The 14080-nt window shown below is 39.1% G+C and overlaps 1 protein-coding gene across 1 annotated transcript; it reads left to right on the top strand.

The window, feature by feature from the left end:
• Positions 1 to 3828: 3828 nt before the first annotated feature.
• LOC126994097 (uncharacterized) lies at positions 3829 to 12827 on the top strand (the record flags this gene model as incomplete). Its single annotated transcript, XM_050853345.1, has 11 exons — positions 3829 to 3993; positions 5070 to 5263; positions 5443 to 5540; positions 7855 to 7909; positions 8165 to 8409; positions 8571 to 8633; positions 8760 to 8852; positions 9235 to 9410; positions 9497 to 9622; positions 10063 to 10140; positions 12496 to 12827. Coding segments are annotated over exons 4-11 (1123 nt in total), but the record flags the coding sequence as incomplete, so codon positions are not given.
• Between the last annotated feature and the right edge of the window lie 1253 nt (positions 12828 to 14080).

Here is a 14080-nt window from a genome sequence, read left to right on the forward strand (position 1 = left end):
TGATGATGTTGAATATTTAATTGCTAAGAACAGCTATCTTCAGTCAGTTGAAGGTGTCCATAACAAGATTGAATTGATTTTCACTATGCCTGCCCATGGTAATACTAGTCATTTCATTCTAAGGTGCACCCCAGAAATAAGAGATCTCATTTACAGGCATGGTGATGTTGTGTGCTTGCAGTGGGCCAGGTATAATGTTAGGGATAGGTATCATGTATGTAATTGCTATTTTTGTCAAAGGTATGGACATACTGAGCATAACTGTAATTTTAAGAAAAAATGGTGATGCTGTAGTGTGTGCTAAGTGTGCTGGTAATCATTTGACTAGGGAGTGTTCCAGTAATTCGTATAAGTGTATTAATTGTGTGCGACTATCAAGGCCAGAAACAAATCATAAGGTTAACAATGCAAGATGGCGCCACTATAAACACTCGCCTGCGCCAGAACGGCCTGGGCCGACCATCAGGCCCCACCTGGAAGAAGCTTTGGGCCGACCATCAGGCCCCACCAGGAAGATGCCTACCCGTAGCAACAGGCAACGACGTAAAAAAAAAAAAAATAATAATAATAAAATAAAAAAAAAGCAGGCAATGTAAAACTTTTGAAATTGAGCTAAACAGGCTGAAGGTTATGACTGATCATGGATACTAGGAGAAATTGTAATATTCAATGTGGGTTTGTTAATATTCAGTCAGTAAGGAATAAGACTGTTGAACTACGAGAATTAATCGCTGAAAAGTCATATGACGTTTTGGGTATTGCGGAAACATGGTTAAATGAATCAGACAAATCTAAAATTGTGGAAATGACACCTACTCACACATTCATGCACACTTCAAGAGGTACTAGAAGGGGAGGTGAAGTAGGAATATTTATTAATACTAATGAATTTTCTCAATTAAGAAAATTGCCTTCACCATATTTTACAACTTTTGAACACACAGCTGTAACTTTCATGCTCAACACCTCTCAGAGGCTAACTTTTGTTGTCATTTATCGACCACCAAATACAAATTGTCAGCTGTTTTTTTGAGGAATTTACTGAGTATCTGGAGGGCTTTGATCATTCACATGGTAAAATGTTTATTTCTGGGGATTTTAATATTTGGATGGATGATGTACATAATCAGTGTAGGAGTGATTTTATTGCTGTTAGATTCTTTATATTGTATAAATAAAGTAAACGATGTAACCTCTCGCCAGATTCTTTATATTGTATAAATAAAGTAAACGATGTAACCTCTCGCTCTGGCCACATGCTTGACCTTGTGCTTTGTGATCCCATGGGTGTTAGCGTCAATCAGTTAGATATTGAGCCAGATTTTACTATATCTCCTTATCATAAGTTAATTACATATATTGTGGATGTGAGTAGAGACTTGAAAATGAAGAAAACTATCACTTTTAGACTTAAGAGTAGCTATGACCCTAAAGCATCAGTTGATAATGTACTTAACAAATTAACAACTGAAATCCAGAAAAGTTGTCCCCATGAGCACAGCAACAATGTGACAATGGATGGTTGTCTAGTTTGTCTGGTTCACCTTTATAATACTGTACTACAGACTGAATATAACAACATGTGTCCGGTAGTCACTAAAGACATTAAAGTGAGGGAAAACATACCCTGGTTTAATACCGAGATTAAGAATGCCATCAAAACTAGAAAACTTAAGGAAAAGAGGTGGCGTAGTTTGCGTACGGAAGACTCCCGCAGTGGTTATGTTAGTGCTTGGAATACTGTGAATAGATTAACTAGACAAAGAAAGTGTACTTATCATAGAGAGAAGATTATTGAAGCTGGTTCAGACACTAAACGGCTGTATTCAATCTTAAACACGCTAACGGGTAATAGGAGCAACACAAGAAGGCTTCCAGATGGCTATACTGATGCTGATCTAGCTAATAGATTTATAAATTTCTTCGATGAAAAGATTAAAAAAATTGTTGGTAACTTTCAGGGAGGCTTGGTGATGAAATCAAATTATTTGCCTGATATCCCCAATGTTGGCTTGTCATCTTTTCATGATATTAGTATTGAGAAGTTACGTGACTTAATGAAAACTATTAAGGTAACGTATTGTGTGAACGATCCGATGCCCCTATCTGATATAGCTAGTGAGGGAGGCTTCTATGAGCTCTTAAAATTTATTTTATGCATTATAAATTCAAGTATTCAGCAGTGTGTTTTTCCTCAGAGTGAAAAGCTGGGAAGTGTCAGACCCACCTTGAAAAGTAAACTTGATCCTCATATAGACCTGTCTCTAACCTTTCATTTTTGTCTAAGATAGTGGATAATGTAATTTTAGTTCAATTTTTGGGATATTTATCGACTATCCATGCCTTACCTGATAAGCAGTCTGCCTATAGGAAGTTATATTCTACATAATCTGCTCTGTGTAGTGTAAAAAATGATGTTCTTGCATGGTTGGATCAGGGAAAGTTTGGAGTACTAATATTACTAATATTACTTTCCATGCATAATACTTTTTTGTCTTGGCCCTAGTGGCTCTCGCATTCATTCATCTTGGATTTTTATTTCTGTCTTGTCCTGCTTTTGCCACTGCTATACATTTTTCATAGAATTTATGCATTTTATTTTTATATTTCTCTTACATTTCATCCAATAACCCTCCATCAAGCTCCTGTCTCCAGTCTGTTTCATTTATCAAATTTGTAATTTTTTTCACAATCTCTCTTTAAAAAATAGTATTATTATTATATGAATCAGTGAAAGTGACCTGCCGGAAAGCACAAATGCTATAAGCCAAAAGGCCCAGCAGGGCGACACTTCACCGATATCGGAAAATACAGAATGAAGGAGAAAGCAAAGAATAGGAAGATGGAGAAAAATGTAGTAGGTAGCGAGCTAAGAGAGAAGAAAGCCATTCACATGTTCTTTAAATGTTTCACAATTACTAGAATTAATAATCACATTAGTAAGTGTATCCCACAATTTGACGGTCGCTGGGATGAAACATCAGGAAAATTGTGATGTATTACATCGGGCAGGTAAGCGACGATGCAATGGTTGGTCGATATTAAACATAATTTTGAAAAAATAAGATAATTATCCCACCAGGCGACGATGCCGATGATTAATCTCAAGATTCAGAAGAAGAAATTTAATCTGGTTGAACACTATCTAACAGCTTTAAGTGAGACTCAGCTGCAGAAATCCAAACGGAAATATAGTTTGGAAAACCAATGGGCTCATCGGTTGTGTTCCTTTTCTCATCACTGTAGCAAATATAGTCGCAATTTAATACAGCATGGTCACTTTTACCCAATAGACTTTCCACTTTTTAAATTGCTCACATTTCCCTCTGAAGTGATTATCAAATCAAGGGTGGAACTCTGACTTCCTCTAAATCTTTAAGGGATATGCACATATTGATTAAGGAAACAGCCTCCAAGACATTCCAGAAATTTAAATGGAGTACTCATCACTGCCTCTAACAGTATCATATCCAGCCAATGTATAGCTACCTGGAAAATTAAATCAGCCGTTACAAGGATATGATTAGTATTTAGTTCACTGGCAAGCTTTACTAGTTTCAGCATCTGTTCATCGTTTGGTTTTCTACTGCTTGTGCTTCTACATATTGTATATGTTATATTTATTATATTATATTATTGTATATATGTATGTATATATTAAATATCTGAAAGTGTTTTTATTACTATGTATAGTTTCAGAAAAGACATACCCTACCACATGTCATTATTTTCTCAGTGTCTGTCAAGTTGACATGCAACTTTACTTGACTGGTTGCAGTGAAGCATAATATTGATAATTAAAATTCATCATCAGGTCCAACTGTACTGTTGAGGAGTATGAGCTGGCCTGCAGATAAAGGTTTGCTGAGGACAACATCATGTATGAGCGACTCATCATCTACTTGAGGACCAGAAGGCATGCCTCTGGACTTAAGGGTGCTGAGCAGCAGAAAGTATTGCGATGGGCACGCCAATTCCAGTGGGATGAACAGGGTAAGTGATTGTTTTTGATTGATTATCAGTTTGAAAGTCTGTTTGATGCTATCTGCAATAAACAAAGGCCAAGATTTGAAATTAATTAAAGTGGTTATGTGTTGAAGAATGTACACTTTTGCGGCATTTTGTGTTCATGATTTTCTCTCATCAGCTTATGATGATTTATTTTGATAATGTGATTAGTGGAGGAAAGGGAGAAGGGATTGATTTCAAGGCCATGGTTGTAGTATAAGATATACAAGGGTATACTGATTAGAAATAAAGAGATCCCACTTTTCATCCTTATATACATAAGAACGTAGGAGTCTGCAAGAGGCCGGTACGCCTATACATGGCAGCTCCTTTGAACCTAACCTCCCGTGTATCTAACCCCACCTAATATCGCTGTCCATGAATTTATCTAATCTATTTTTGAATGTGACAATTGTATTGGCACTCACCACATGACTGCTAAGCCTATTCCACTCATCCACCACTCTGTTAGTAAACCAATATTTGCCTTTATCCCTGTTGAATCTGAATTTATCCAGTTTCAACCCATTACTTCGTGTCCTGCCCGTTTCTCTTACCAACAAAACCTTATGAATATCCCCCTTATTAAAGCCCTTCATCCATTTATAAATCTCGATCATGTCTCCACGCACCCTTCGCCTTTCTAGATAACTCAAGTTTAAATGTTTGAGTCTTTCCTCGTATGGCAAGTTTCTCAACCCCTGAATCATCTTAGTCATCCTCCTCTGCACCGATTCTAACATTTTGATATCCATTCTATAGTAAGGTAGGAAAGAGATAGGTTGCTGCTTTTATGCCAGTGTCCCTACCCACTGCTTATTAGTGCTAAGGACCAGCTCATTGTCAGAGGTTGTGTCCCAACCACCTGAAGGAGTTAAATTTAATACAACTTTGAGTGACAGGCTCTCTCTAGCACAGGTGCAGGGTTCATGGAAACAAAGATGAGTGCCAAAGCAAGTTGCAGCTGTGGTTTAAAATCTGTTGTCATTGTCGTGGAGTGGCCTTGTACGGAAGCTTCACTTGCATTTCTCATACTGTGATTATTATGCATTTATAAACAGATCAGAAGCTGTACAGAGTGGACCATGATGGGAAGCCTCGGAAGCTCGTGGTGAGGTCATTTGAGGAGGTTGCTGCTATGTTATATCATCATCACAGCAGTCCCACTGCAGGGCATAGCGGCTGGGTTACCACTTGTCAGAATGTCTCCCCAGTTTACTATTGGCGAAACATGACCCAGGACATCAAACATAATGTATGTAAATACTGTTTCGGTATTGCATGAAATACCTGATCACAAGTAGTGCATCTTTACAGAAAGTTGATACAGTTAAAATGATTGTTAGCTAATTCAATACTCTCCAGAATTGTTTTGCTGAATCCTCAAGCAATTTTCTCAGTTTTCACATTTGTTTTCTTGATTGAAACATGTAGTAAGTGCCAGCACTACACGCCAATGAAGACAAAGGCCCCAAAGATGCGTCCCATAAAGGTGAAGGAGCCGTTGGAACTTATAGGAGTTGACTTGGTCGGTGAGGATCAGATATGTTTAAAGTGGGGTTTCCTTTAAAAATGGAAAAATGGTACAAGTATTAGGTAAGCAAAAAAGTTCAGAAATCAAATGTACATATATTCCAACACTCACTCACACACAGACACAGAATTCCTAACTCTTCGAATTTGTCTTCTCGCGAATTTATAATAGCACAAGGGAAAACTGTTAGTTCTTTTAACATTCATAAGGTTTTGTTGGTAAGAGAACCGGGTAGGACACAAAGTAATGGGTTTAAACTGGATAAATTCAGATTTAACAGGGACATAGGCAAAAATTGGTTTACCAACAGGGTTGTGGATGAGTGGAATAGGCTTAGCAGTCATGTGGTGAGTGCCAATACAATTGTCACATTCAAAAACAGATTAGATAAATTCACGGACAGCGATAATAGGTGGGGTTAGATACATGGGAGCTTAGGCTCAAAGGAACTGCCTTGTATAGGCCTACCGGCCTCCTGCAGATTCCAACGTTCTTATATTCTTATTAGGCTCACATTTCTCATACACAAGAATACAACAAATGAGTGATTCAAAGATAGATTTTGAAGCTGAAATCGCACTATCTCTGCTCAAGCTTAAATTTGCATGATCCCTTCAAAAACTTATCCCTAGCATAATTGTAGAACTCCCTTGCACACACATATATGCATGCATACCTATATACATGCTTTTGTCCAAGTATAGTTACTGTTGTTGGTCACGAGACAGGTCAGATACCATTTTGATGTCTTGTGGGCCTTTTCTGGGTTGTGCTTTTGGAATGCCTGGTTTTGGTTGCAACTCTCATCTATATCTATATATATAGGCTGTTCTTCTCCACCTGATGCTAAACTCCTATAACATTCTAAGTGGAGCCTTCACATTGTATGAAACCTCTCTTAGTTTTCATACAATGTCTCACCAATTTAATCAATCTCTCAGGAACCATCTGCCTTTTTTTAACTCTGTCAAATGCCTTGCTTAAAACTTTGTACATATGTGAGCTACCTCAAATGCCAGCCGTCTTACTCTTTTGGGTTTACTTTATGATAATTGTAAATATGAGAAGAACAATGCTTTCTAATGCATGGTAGTTAGCTCTCATTGTTGTTCATGAAACACAATAATTCTCTCTCTCTCTCTCTCTCTCTCTCTCTCTCTCTCTCTCTCTCTCTCTCTCTCTCTCTCTCTCTCTCTCTCTCTCTCTCTCTCTCTCTCTCTCTCTCTCTCTCTCTCTCTCTCTCTCTCTCTCTCTCTCTCTCTCTCTCTCTCTCTCTCTCTCTCTCTCTCTCTTTTCTGGGTTATAATGCACTTTCTCTTTGCCTGAATAATTTGATCTAGCATGGGTGATTTATCTAGCTTTACCTGTGTCTGCACAAGCTAATGTAATTGTTTATGTTGGGTTTTGATGGCTTTGCATGATGTATTTTTTGCTTCCTGCTTTATTAAACTATCCAGGTCCAATGGCTGTTAGTGATGAAGGCTACAGGTACATTTGCACGTTTGTCGACTTCTACACAAAGTTTGTCGACTTCTTCCCACTTAGAGATAAGACAGCTTATGGGGTGTCCAGGTACATACGCTCCTTTATCCACAGGTAAATTTTTATCATTAGTTTCCGCACTTGGATGAATTATTTACTGCCATGTCATCACTACTTATGAATGTAATTCCAAATAGTCAGTTTGGATGCTAAACATTCCATCTTAGAAAAAGGTATCCTGATGTAAAGATTAATTCAGTTTTCATTGTTTTCCTTTGAAGTTTACCTCATCATCACCGTGACAGATTTTTTGCCTTCAAAAAAAGATGCGAACATTCAACAATCTGATGTAATAAACAAAACATATTCATCATTGGTAGGATCATTTTAAAAAAATTGTCATACAATCCATCCACGATATTTTCCTTATTTTGAATATTAGTGAAACGGAATGAGTCCAAGCTAATGAGTTTGCTACTGGTAATCATTATTTCTTTAATTATGTATTACCACAGTTATTTTGAGGTTGCAGCATGTTTTCTCATCAATGCATGTAAAAGTCCGTGCAGTCGTGCCACTCCATATATTTATATGTTTGTTGCTTCTCACAACTGTTTTATTTCATCAATTTTATTTCAATTAAAAGTTCACTTTAGTTATTGTATAAAAGTTCTTTGCCTTGCCATATTGTTTGCACTAATTATGAAATTTAATCATAACAGATATTGTCATTACCATCAATTGATTATGTTTAGGCATAATATAAGAATGTGATACAAAAGATGCAGATTTTTTTTTTCATAATGTGTAATGACATTTGCTTTCCTTAGGTGGGGCAAGCCTGCAAGGATCCTGACTGATCAGGGACGTGAGTTATGTTCCTCGGTAAGTCTTTATGTTACTGTTATTTCTTTTGTAATTCTTGGAATGGTCATCAGGATGTAATGTTATATTCAGGTATGCCTGAGAGGTGCATTATTACCAATACAGTCGTCAGAGGAGGACATTTACATCATCTAATGCTTCGTTAGCTCTAAGATGCTGAACAAACCTCAGGTATTATTAACACTGCAAACAACTGATACTATTATAACACCTGTTGTATTACTGCTGCTACTTTGACCTCTTCATTCCCCACAGATCAACGACAATACGGGATCCGGAGGAGTATCACGTCTGCCTACCATCCCCATACTAATGGACTGGCAGAGAGAATTAACCAGACTCTGGAGACCAGGCTTTCCAAGCTCTGCAACGCGACCAAGACTATCTGGCCAAACTTCCTGGATGAAGTCGCCTATAGCATCCGCACCCAAAAGCAGCGGACCACCGGGTTCACACCATTCCGGTTGATGTTTGCTCGTGAGCACCGGCCACTTCACCAGGTAACCACCAGTGTTTGAATTAATAGAAGAGATCATCTCCTATTGGTTCCATTAAAATATGAAGCCATTACTTTCAATCACAAGCCAAAAAAATATGAAGAGTTGTTCTTGTGCCTAATGACCGTAATTCCAGTTCAATTTATTGAAATAATTCTTTTTAGGAAGAAAATACATTTGATCCTGAGGCTTCTGCACAAACAGAGGGAAGGAGTACCACACCAGAAGTAAGTAGAAAGTAGATTCATATGTAATGTGCAAATTCTGGATGAAATGTGTATATCTCACAAGAATTGAAGAATATGTCTAGTACCTCTCAAGTAATCTTCTTTTGCTGTTTCTTTTTGTTTCAGTTCTTTGAAGAACTTATTGAACTGCCCTCTTCCGAGGACATTGTGGAGTGTGTCAATGAGCAGGACCAGAGGCGTGAAGAACTGCACTCCAAGGTCTGGCTGAGGACGTCATGTGTTATATTTCTTGATGCTAATGTTCTTAAGTCTGGCAAGAGTACCGAAGAAAAATACCATAACTTTTACATTGATGCTATAATTTATGTTTCAGCATAGTACATTCATTGCTAGACTGACTCTGCTTTAGCCCGACTTTATTCGGTCTCCAAACTATTTCAATGTAATGACTGCAGATATATGGCCAGATTAAACACTCGACGTTGACTCCAATTCAAGTCCTGCTACATAGGATCATTCTTTCATCCATATTGTACCATACATTACAAGCATCTTTTGCACGAGGAAATTTATATTTCAGTACAATCAATCCGGTCATTATAGTGCTATCAATGCTTATGCTTTTACTTTTATTATGCAGCGGGAACAGAGAGTTGAAGCAGCCCAAGAAAAGCAGAAGGCTGAGTACAGGAACAGGAAAGCAAGAGGAGTGAAGACCTTCAACTTCTGTGTAGGGATGAAGGTTCTTAAAAGAAACCTTCGCAATGAGACTCGGAAGGGTGAGAAAATGGAGCAGAAGTGGACTGGTCCATACAAGTGAGTACTGATGTTAAAAGGAATTTTATTTTTGTGTGTGCTCCATTTTGTCATTTAGGTTTCTGTAACCTACTGACACTCAACAGAGTCCTTGACATCGACTCCTCAAACCGTGTGGCACTTGAGGCTGTGAGTAATGGGAAGAAGCTCAAGAGCCGTACTCCATACAACAACCTGAGGCCATTCCTCCAGAGCCAGTTGCACTGTGACAGGTGTGTACAGCTATTACCAGTTGTGCGGTTGTGATGTGGTGTTCCTTTCTTATTTAACTATATGTTCATACTTCATGTGCTTATTATGCTTTACTTTGATAAGTAAGTAATTTTCATTGCATATGGTTTGAGCTGTCAACTTGTTGTAATTTATGGCTGTGTTTGCATGTAATGTTAAGCATTTTTGTAACAAGTGTAGAAAAATCTTGAACATGTAATGATAGCAGGTAATTATCATAGTTTTGTGTTTGACTAACCTGCATATAGCTTGTACTGAGGTGTAATTACAGTAATCACTCATAGGTGAGTATTTTTTTCCCAGCCCATCAATATATAAATGAAAATCATTCATATCTTACTCTCTTGTCAGGAGGGTTCAGGGTAGAAGAGGAAGGTAGGCTTTATTTAGAAGTTAGAATTTTTCATGAACCATCTTTCAGACACTTATTGGACCACAGAGATGGACTGCAGCCCTCCAGCATTCAGGGACCTGTACAGCCATCACCTGACACCTCACAGTAAGGAGTCACTTTCAGAACTATATTATTTTTTTTTCTGACTCAGAAATTTGTTGTGCGAAGTTTCTGAGCTTGACTGAAACTAAGGGAAACAAACAAGCAAACCAGTGAGGGTGATATAGTTTAAACTTTTTGACATACTTGATACTAGGAATTGTTTCCCGGAATCCCGGACAATTTTCAAGGCTTAATAATTCTCGGATATTTTTGCACATCCATCCCTGGAAATCCTGGAATGAAATTAAGTACAAAAATAGGGGCAAATTTGACTGCAGGATGGTTGTGGACTTGTGGTTCTATTTATATTCATATACAGAGTGTCCTGTGAGGAATGTTTTGTGTGTGTGTGTGAAGGAAGGACTTACTGTTTAGGTATTCTCTTGAGTATTATAAGGCAGCCATGGCACTCCCGTTACCCGTAACAGAGCTCGTATAATGAACACCATGTTTGCATATTCCACGTTGCTGTATGTATACGGCATTGAAATGAGCGTAACAACTTAACAAAATTGCAAAAAAAAGCAGCACACTTTCCCTCCTCGCGTGAGTGGCCGACCAGTGATGGTTGACAATAAACTGTCTGTTTGTCTGTCTGTCTGCCTGCCCACACAGCTGAACAGTGTTGTCATAGTTCCCAATGTTTTAGCTACTGATTATTTTTACTACATTTCTTGTCATTAAGTTCTCTTTTCATTGCACTGAGTATAAATGGAAACATCATCATCATCATTTCATCGATGCCTGCTCCTAGGAGCTCCCACAAAAGGATGGCCATGGCAGAAGAGCTTCCAACTTTCTCTATCCAGACTCTATCCTTGCCTGCTCAAAGTTCCTCACTCATTTTTCACCCCTCTCCCTCACATATTCTTGCATCCTATCTCTCCATTTCACTGGAGGTCGTCCTCTAGCATTCCCTCCCTCTATCTCACTCACATACACCCTTCTGGTCATCTTACTCTCCTCCATTCGCTCCATGTGGCCAAACCACTTTAAAGTCTGTCACTTCATATGTTCCACCACTCCACACTTCTTCCCTTCACCCCCGTGACACATTCCAAAACGCTCATACACACTTTCGTATCTCATTCCATCCATTCTACTCACACCACAAGCACTCCTCAAATAACTCATTTCCACTGCCTGCACTCTAGACCTCTGACTTTCATTCCAGGCCCACGTTTCACTTGCATATGTGAGGGTTGGTACTATTATTGTATTTCTCTAATCCCTCTTTACCTCCATGCTCACACTTCTGCCATTCGTGATTCGTCCCAAAGACCCTACCACCCTTCTTCCTTGCAATGCCCTTTCTCTTATCTCTCCCTCCATACCACCATGCTTACACATAACTGATCCAAGGTACTTAAACTCGTTGACCTTCTCCATTTCTTCACCATTCAGAATTATTTTGCATTCCTTTTCACATTCAATTCCCATTCTATATGGGGATACAAAATCTACAACCTCACTTCTACTTCGCTCACAAACCATCACTTTACTTTTGTTGACGTTTACTTTCAGCTTTCTCCTGTTACAGACACTATCAAAAACACTGACCAAATTTTGTAAGTCACTTCCATTTTCTGCAATAAGCACTATGTCATCAGCAAACAGTATTGAGTTCAGTACCCACTTCCTTCCCTCAGCAAACATTTTTACTCCAACTTCCCCAACTTTGCCCTTCATTTCTCTCATAACGCCATCCGTATAAATATTGAAATAGAAACAAATTTATTTTTTTATCAACGATAATGAACTATAATTTACATTGTCATTCACATTGGAATTCAGAAGTAGAGCAAATATAAAGTAGTAAACGAAGCAAATTTTATCTCTTATTCTTACTCCTTTTACTTTGTTGAGAAACAAAGTGTATGCTGAAAAATTTGGAATAAAACATTAAGTGGAATTAATCAGACAGTCAATCTACTGTAATATTTCTGCATATCTATTAATGTTAAGCACATAAAAAATCTGAAAGGGAAGCTAGGTATAATGTGCAATTCTAGACAACTGAAAATCCCGGGAATTCCAGGGATACCATGATTACGGCTAATTTTTTCCCGTAATCCCGGGACAAAGGTAAAGGTCCAAAACGATAATCTCTACTTGATACCCATGTATTACTCACGCCCAACTTTTCGTGAAAGAAAGTATGCTGTTAAAATTCCTCAGTGTATGTGCTAGTAGACATTTGTTGTGTTAGAAAATTGACAATACTGTCCACTTTAGATTGTGGTGACATTACTGCTGTTTATAATATACAAAGGGGTTCATACTGCATCTGCAAAACTTTTGAGCTGCGCCATGATACAGTAAGGTAAACACCCTAACACATCATTCACCCTTCCCAAGGTTGCCTGCTGAACTGAACAGCCTGGAGGGACAGCAGCACTGTGAAGCTCGCCTGGCTCCTTCCCTGCAACGAGAGGTTCCCCTGGCCCCTGCCCACGGAAATCCAAGTGAAGCGGCAAGGGAAGTATCCATTGAAGGGAAGTGGTTGACAGACCTACACATAGATCATGCACAGCATTTGCTCGGAAGCAGTTTTCTCAATGTTTCAGGTTTCCAGTCTACTGTTGTCTTTCAAACTGCAAAATGTGTGCATGTTAAAAGTCCCATTAATTCCTTTGTCCAAATTTTACATGTACACAACAATCACTGGCTTACAGTAAGTAACCTTCATTGTAATGATAACACTGTCAAGGTTTATGACAGCTTAAACAACAGCTTGGGAATCTCAAACAAATTTGATTGCCAGCTGGCTGCTCTACTAAACTGTAGTTCACAATTTAAAGTAGAATATGTAAAAGTTCAGCAGCAGGAGGGACACTCAGATTGTGGTTTGTTTGCTATTGCTTTTGCTACCAGTCTTTGTTTTGGCATCCCACCTGCAACTCAAAATTTTGTTCAGAAAGACATGAGGAGCCACCTTGCATCCTGCTTTCGGAAGGGGGTACTGGAACCTTTCCCAGTCTTTCCCTCTACCATTACCCCTACAAGTAGCAAGTGTTATGTTGTGGATTTGTGTTTACAGTGTAGGAGGCCCAAGTCTGACAATGGCAGTTTGATCAAGTGTATGTTGTGTAACAGCATGTATCATGCTACTTGTGTGGGGGTTTCTACTGACATTTTTGTTTGTGCTGCATGTCAGCAGGAAATAATGTACCTTTAAATATTCTCTCTCTCTCTCTCTCTCTCTCTCTCTCTCTCTCTCTCTCTCTCTCTCTCTCTCTCTCTCTCTCTCTCTCTCTCTCTCTCTCTCTCTCTCTCTCTCTCTCTCTCTCTCTCTCTCTCTCTCTCTCTCTCTCCTGTGGCAGAGTCCCCCGTCGTAGGTGTAACTATTGTTATACCGGAGCTGGAGTTGACGACTTCACAGCTGCCCTGGATAAGGTCTCCCCTGAGGCTTCTAATGACTCCCTGTTTGTTCTCCACACAGGTACGAATGCCATCACCACAACCCGGTCTGAGGAACTGCTGGACAAGTACTCTAGGCTTATCCATCGGTACAAATCTAAATCCCCCTAACATTTTGATTTCAGGAGTTTTCCACAGAAGTGGGCAGAGAGTGACTTCTTCAGCAAGGCTTTCAGCCTCAACAACTGCTTACAGACTCTGCAGGGAGCTTGACGTTGAGTTCTTTAATGCCTGGGACAATTTCTATGGCCAGAGTGAGCTCTTCCACAGGGGCGGAATACGCCTGTCCCCCACTGGGGCAGCCAGATTCGAAAGGCTCCTAAACGACGCAGTACATGACACCCGATCAAAAAAACTCTCGGCCACGTCCCTCCATCCCGCCCGTGTAAATAGACGCCATGCATCGCAACAAACGCGAAACTGTGAATCCGCAAGTACCACCACCTCAATTACCAAGCCTCAAAATAACTTTAAAGTCCTTAGTTTCAATGTACATAACCTAAGAAACTTCGATGAATTGAAA

Source organism: Eriocheir sinensis, unplaced genomic scaffold (genome assembly GCF_024679095.1).
Source record: "Eriocheir sinensis breed Jianghai 21 unplaced genomic scaffold, ASM2467909v1 Scaffold72, whole genome shotgun sequence".
NCBI lineage: Eukaryota > Metazoa > Arthropoda > Malacostraca > Decapoda > Varunidae > Eriocheir > Eriocheir sinensis.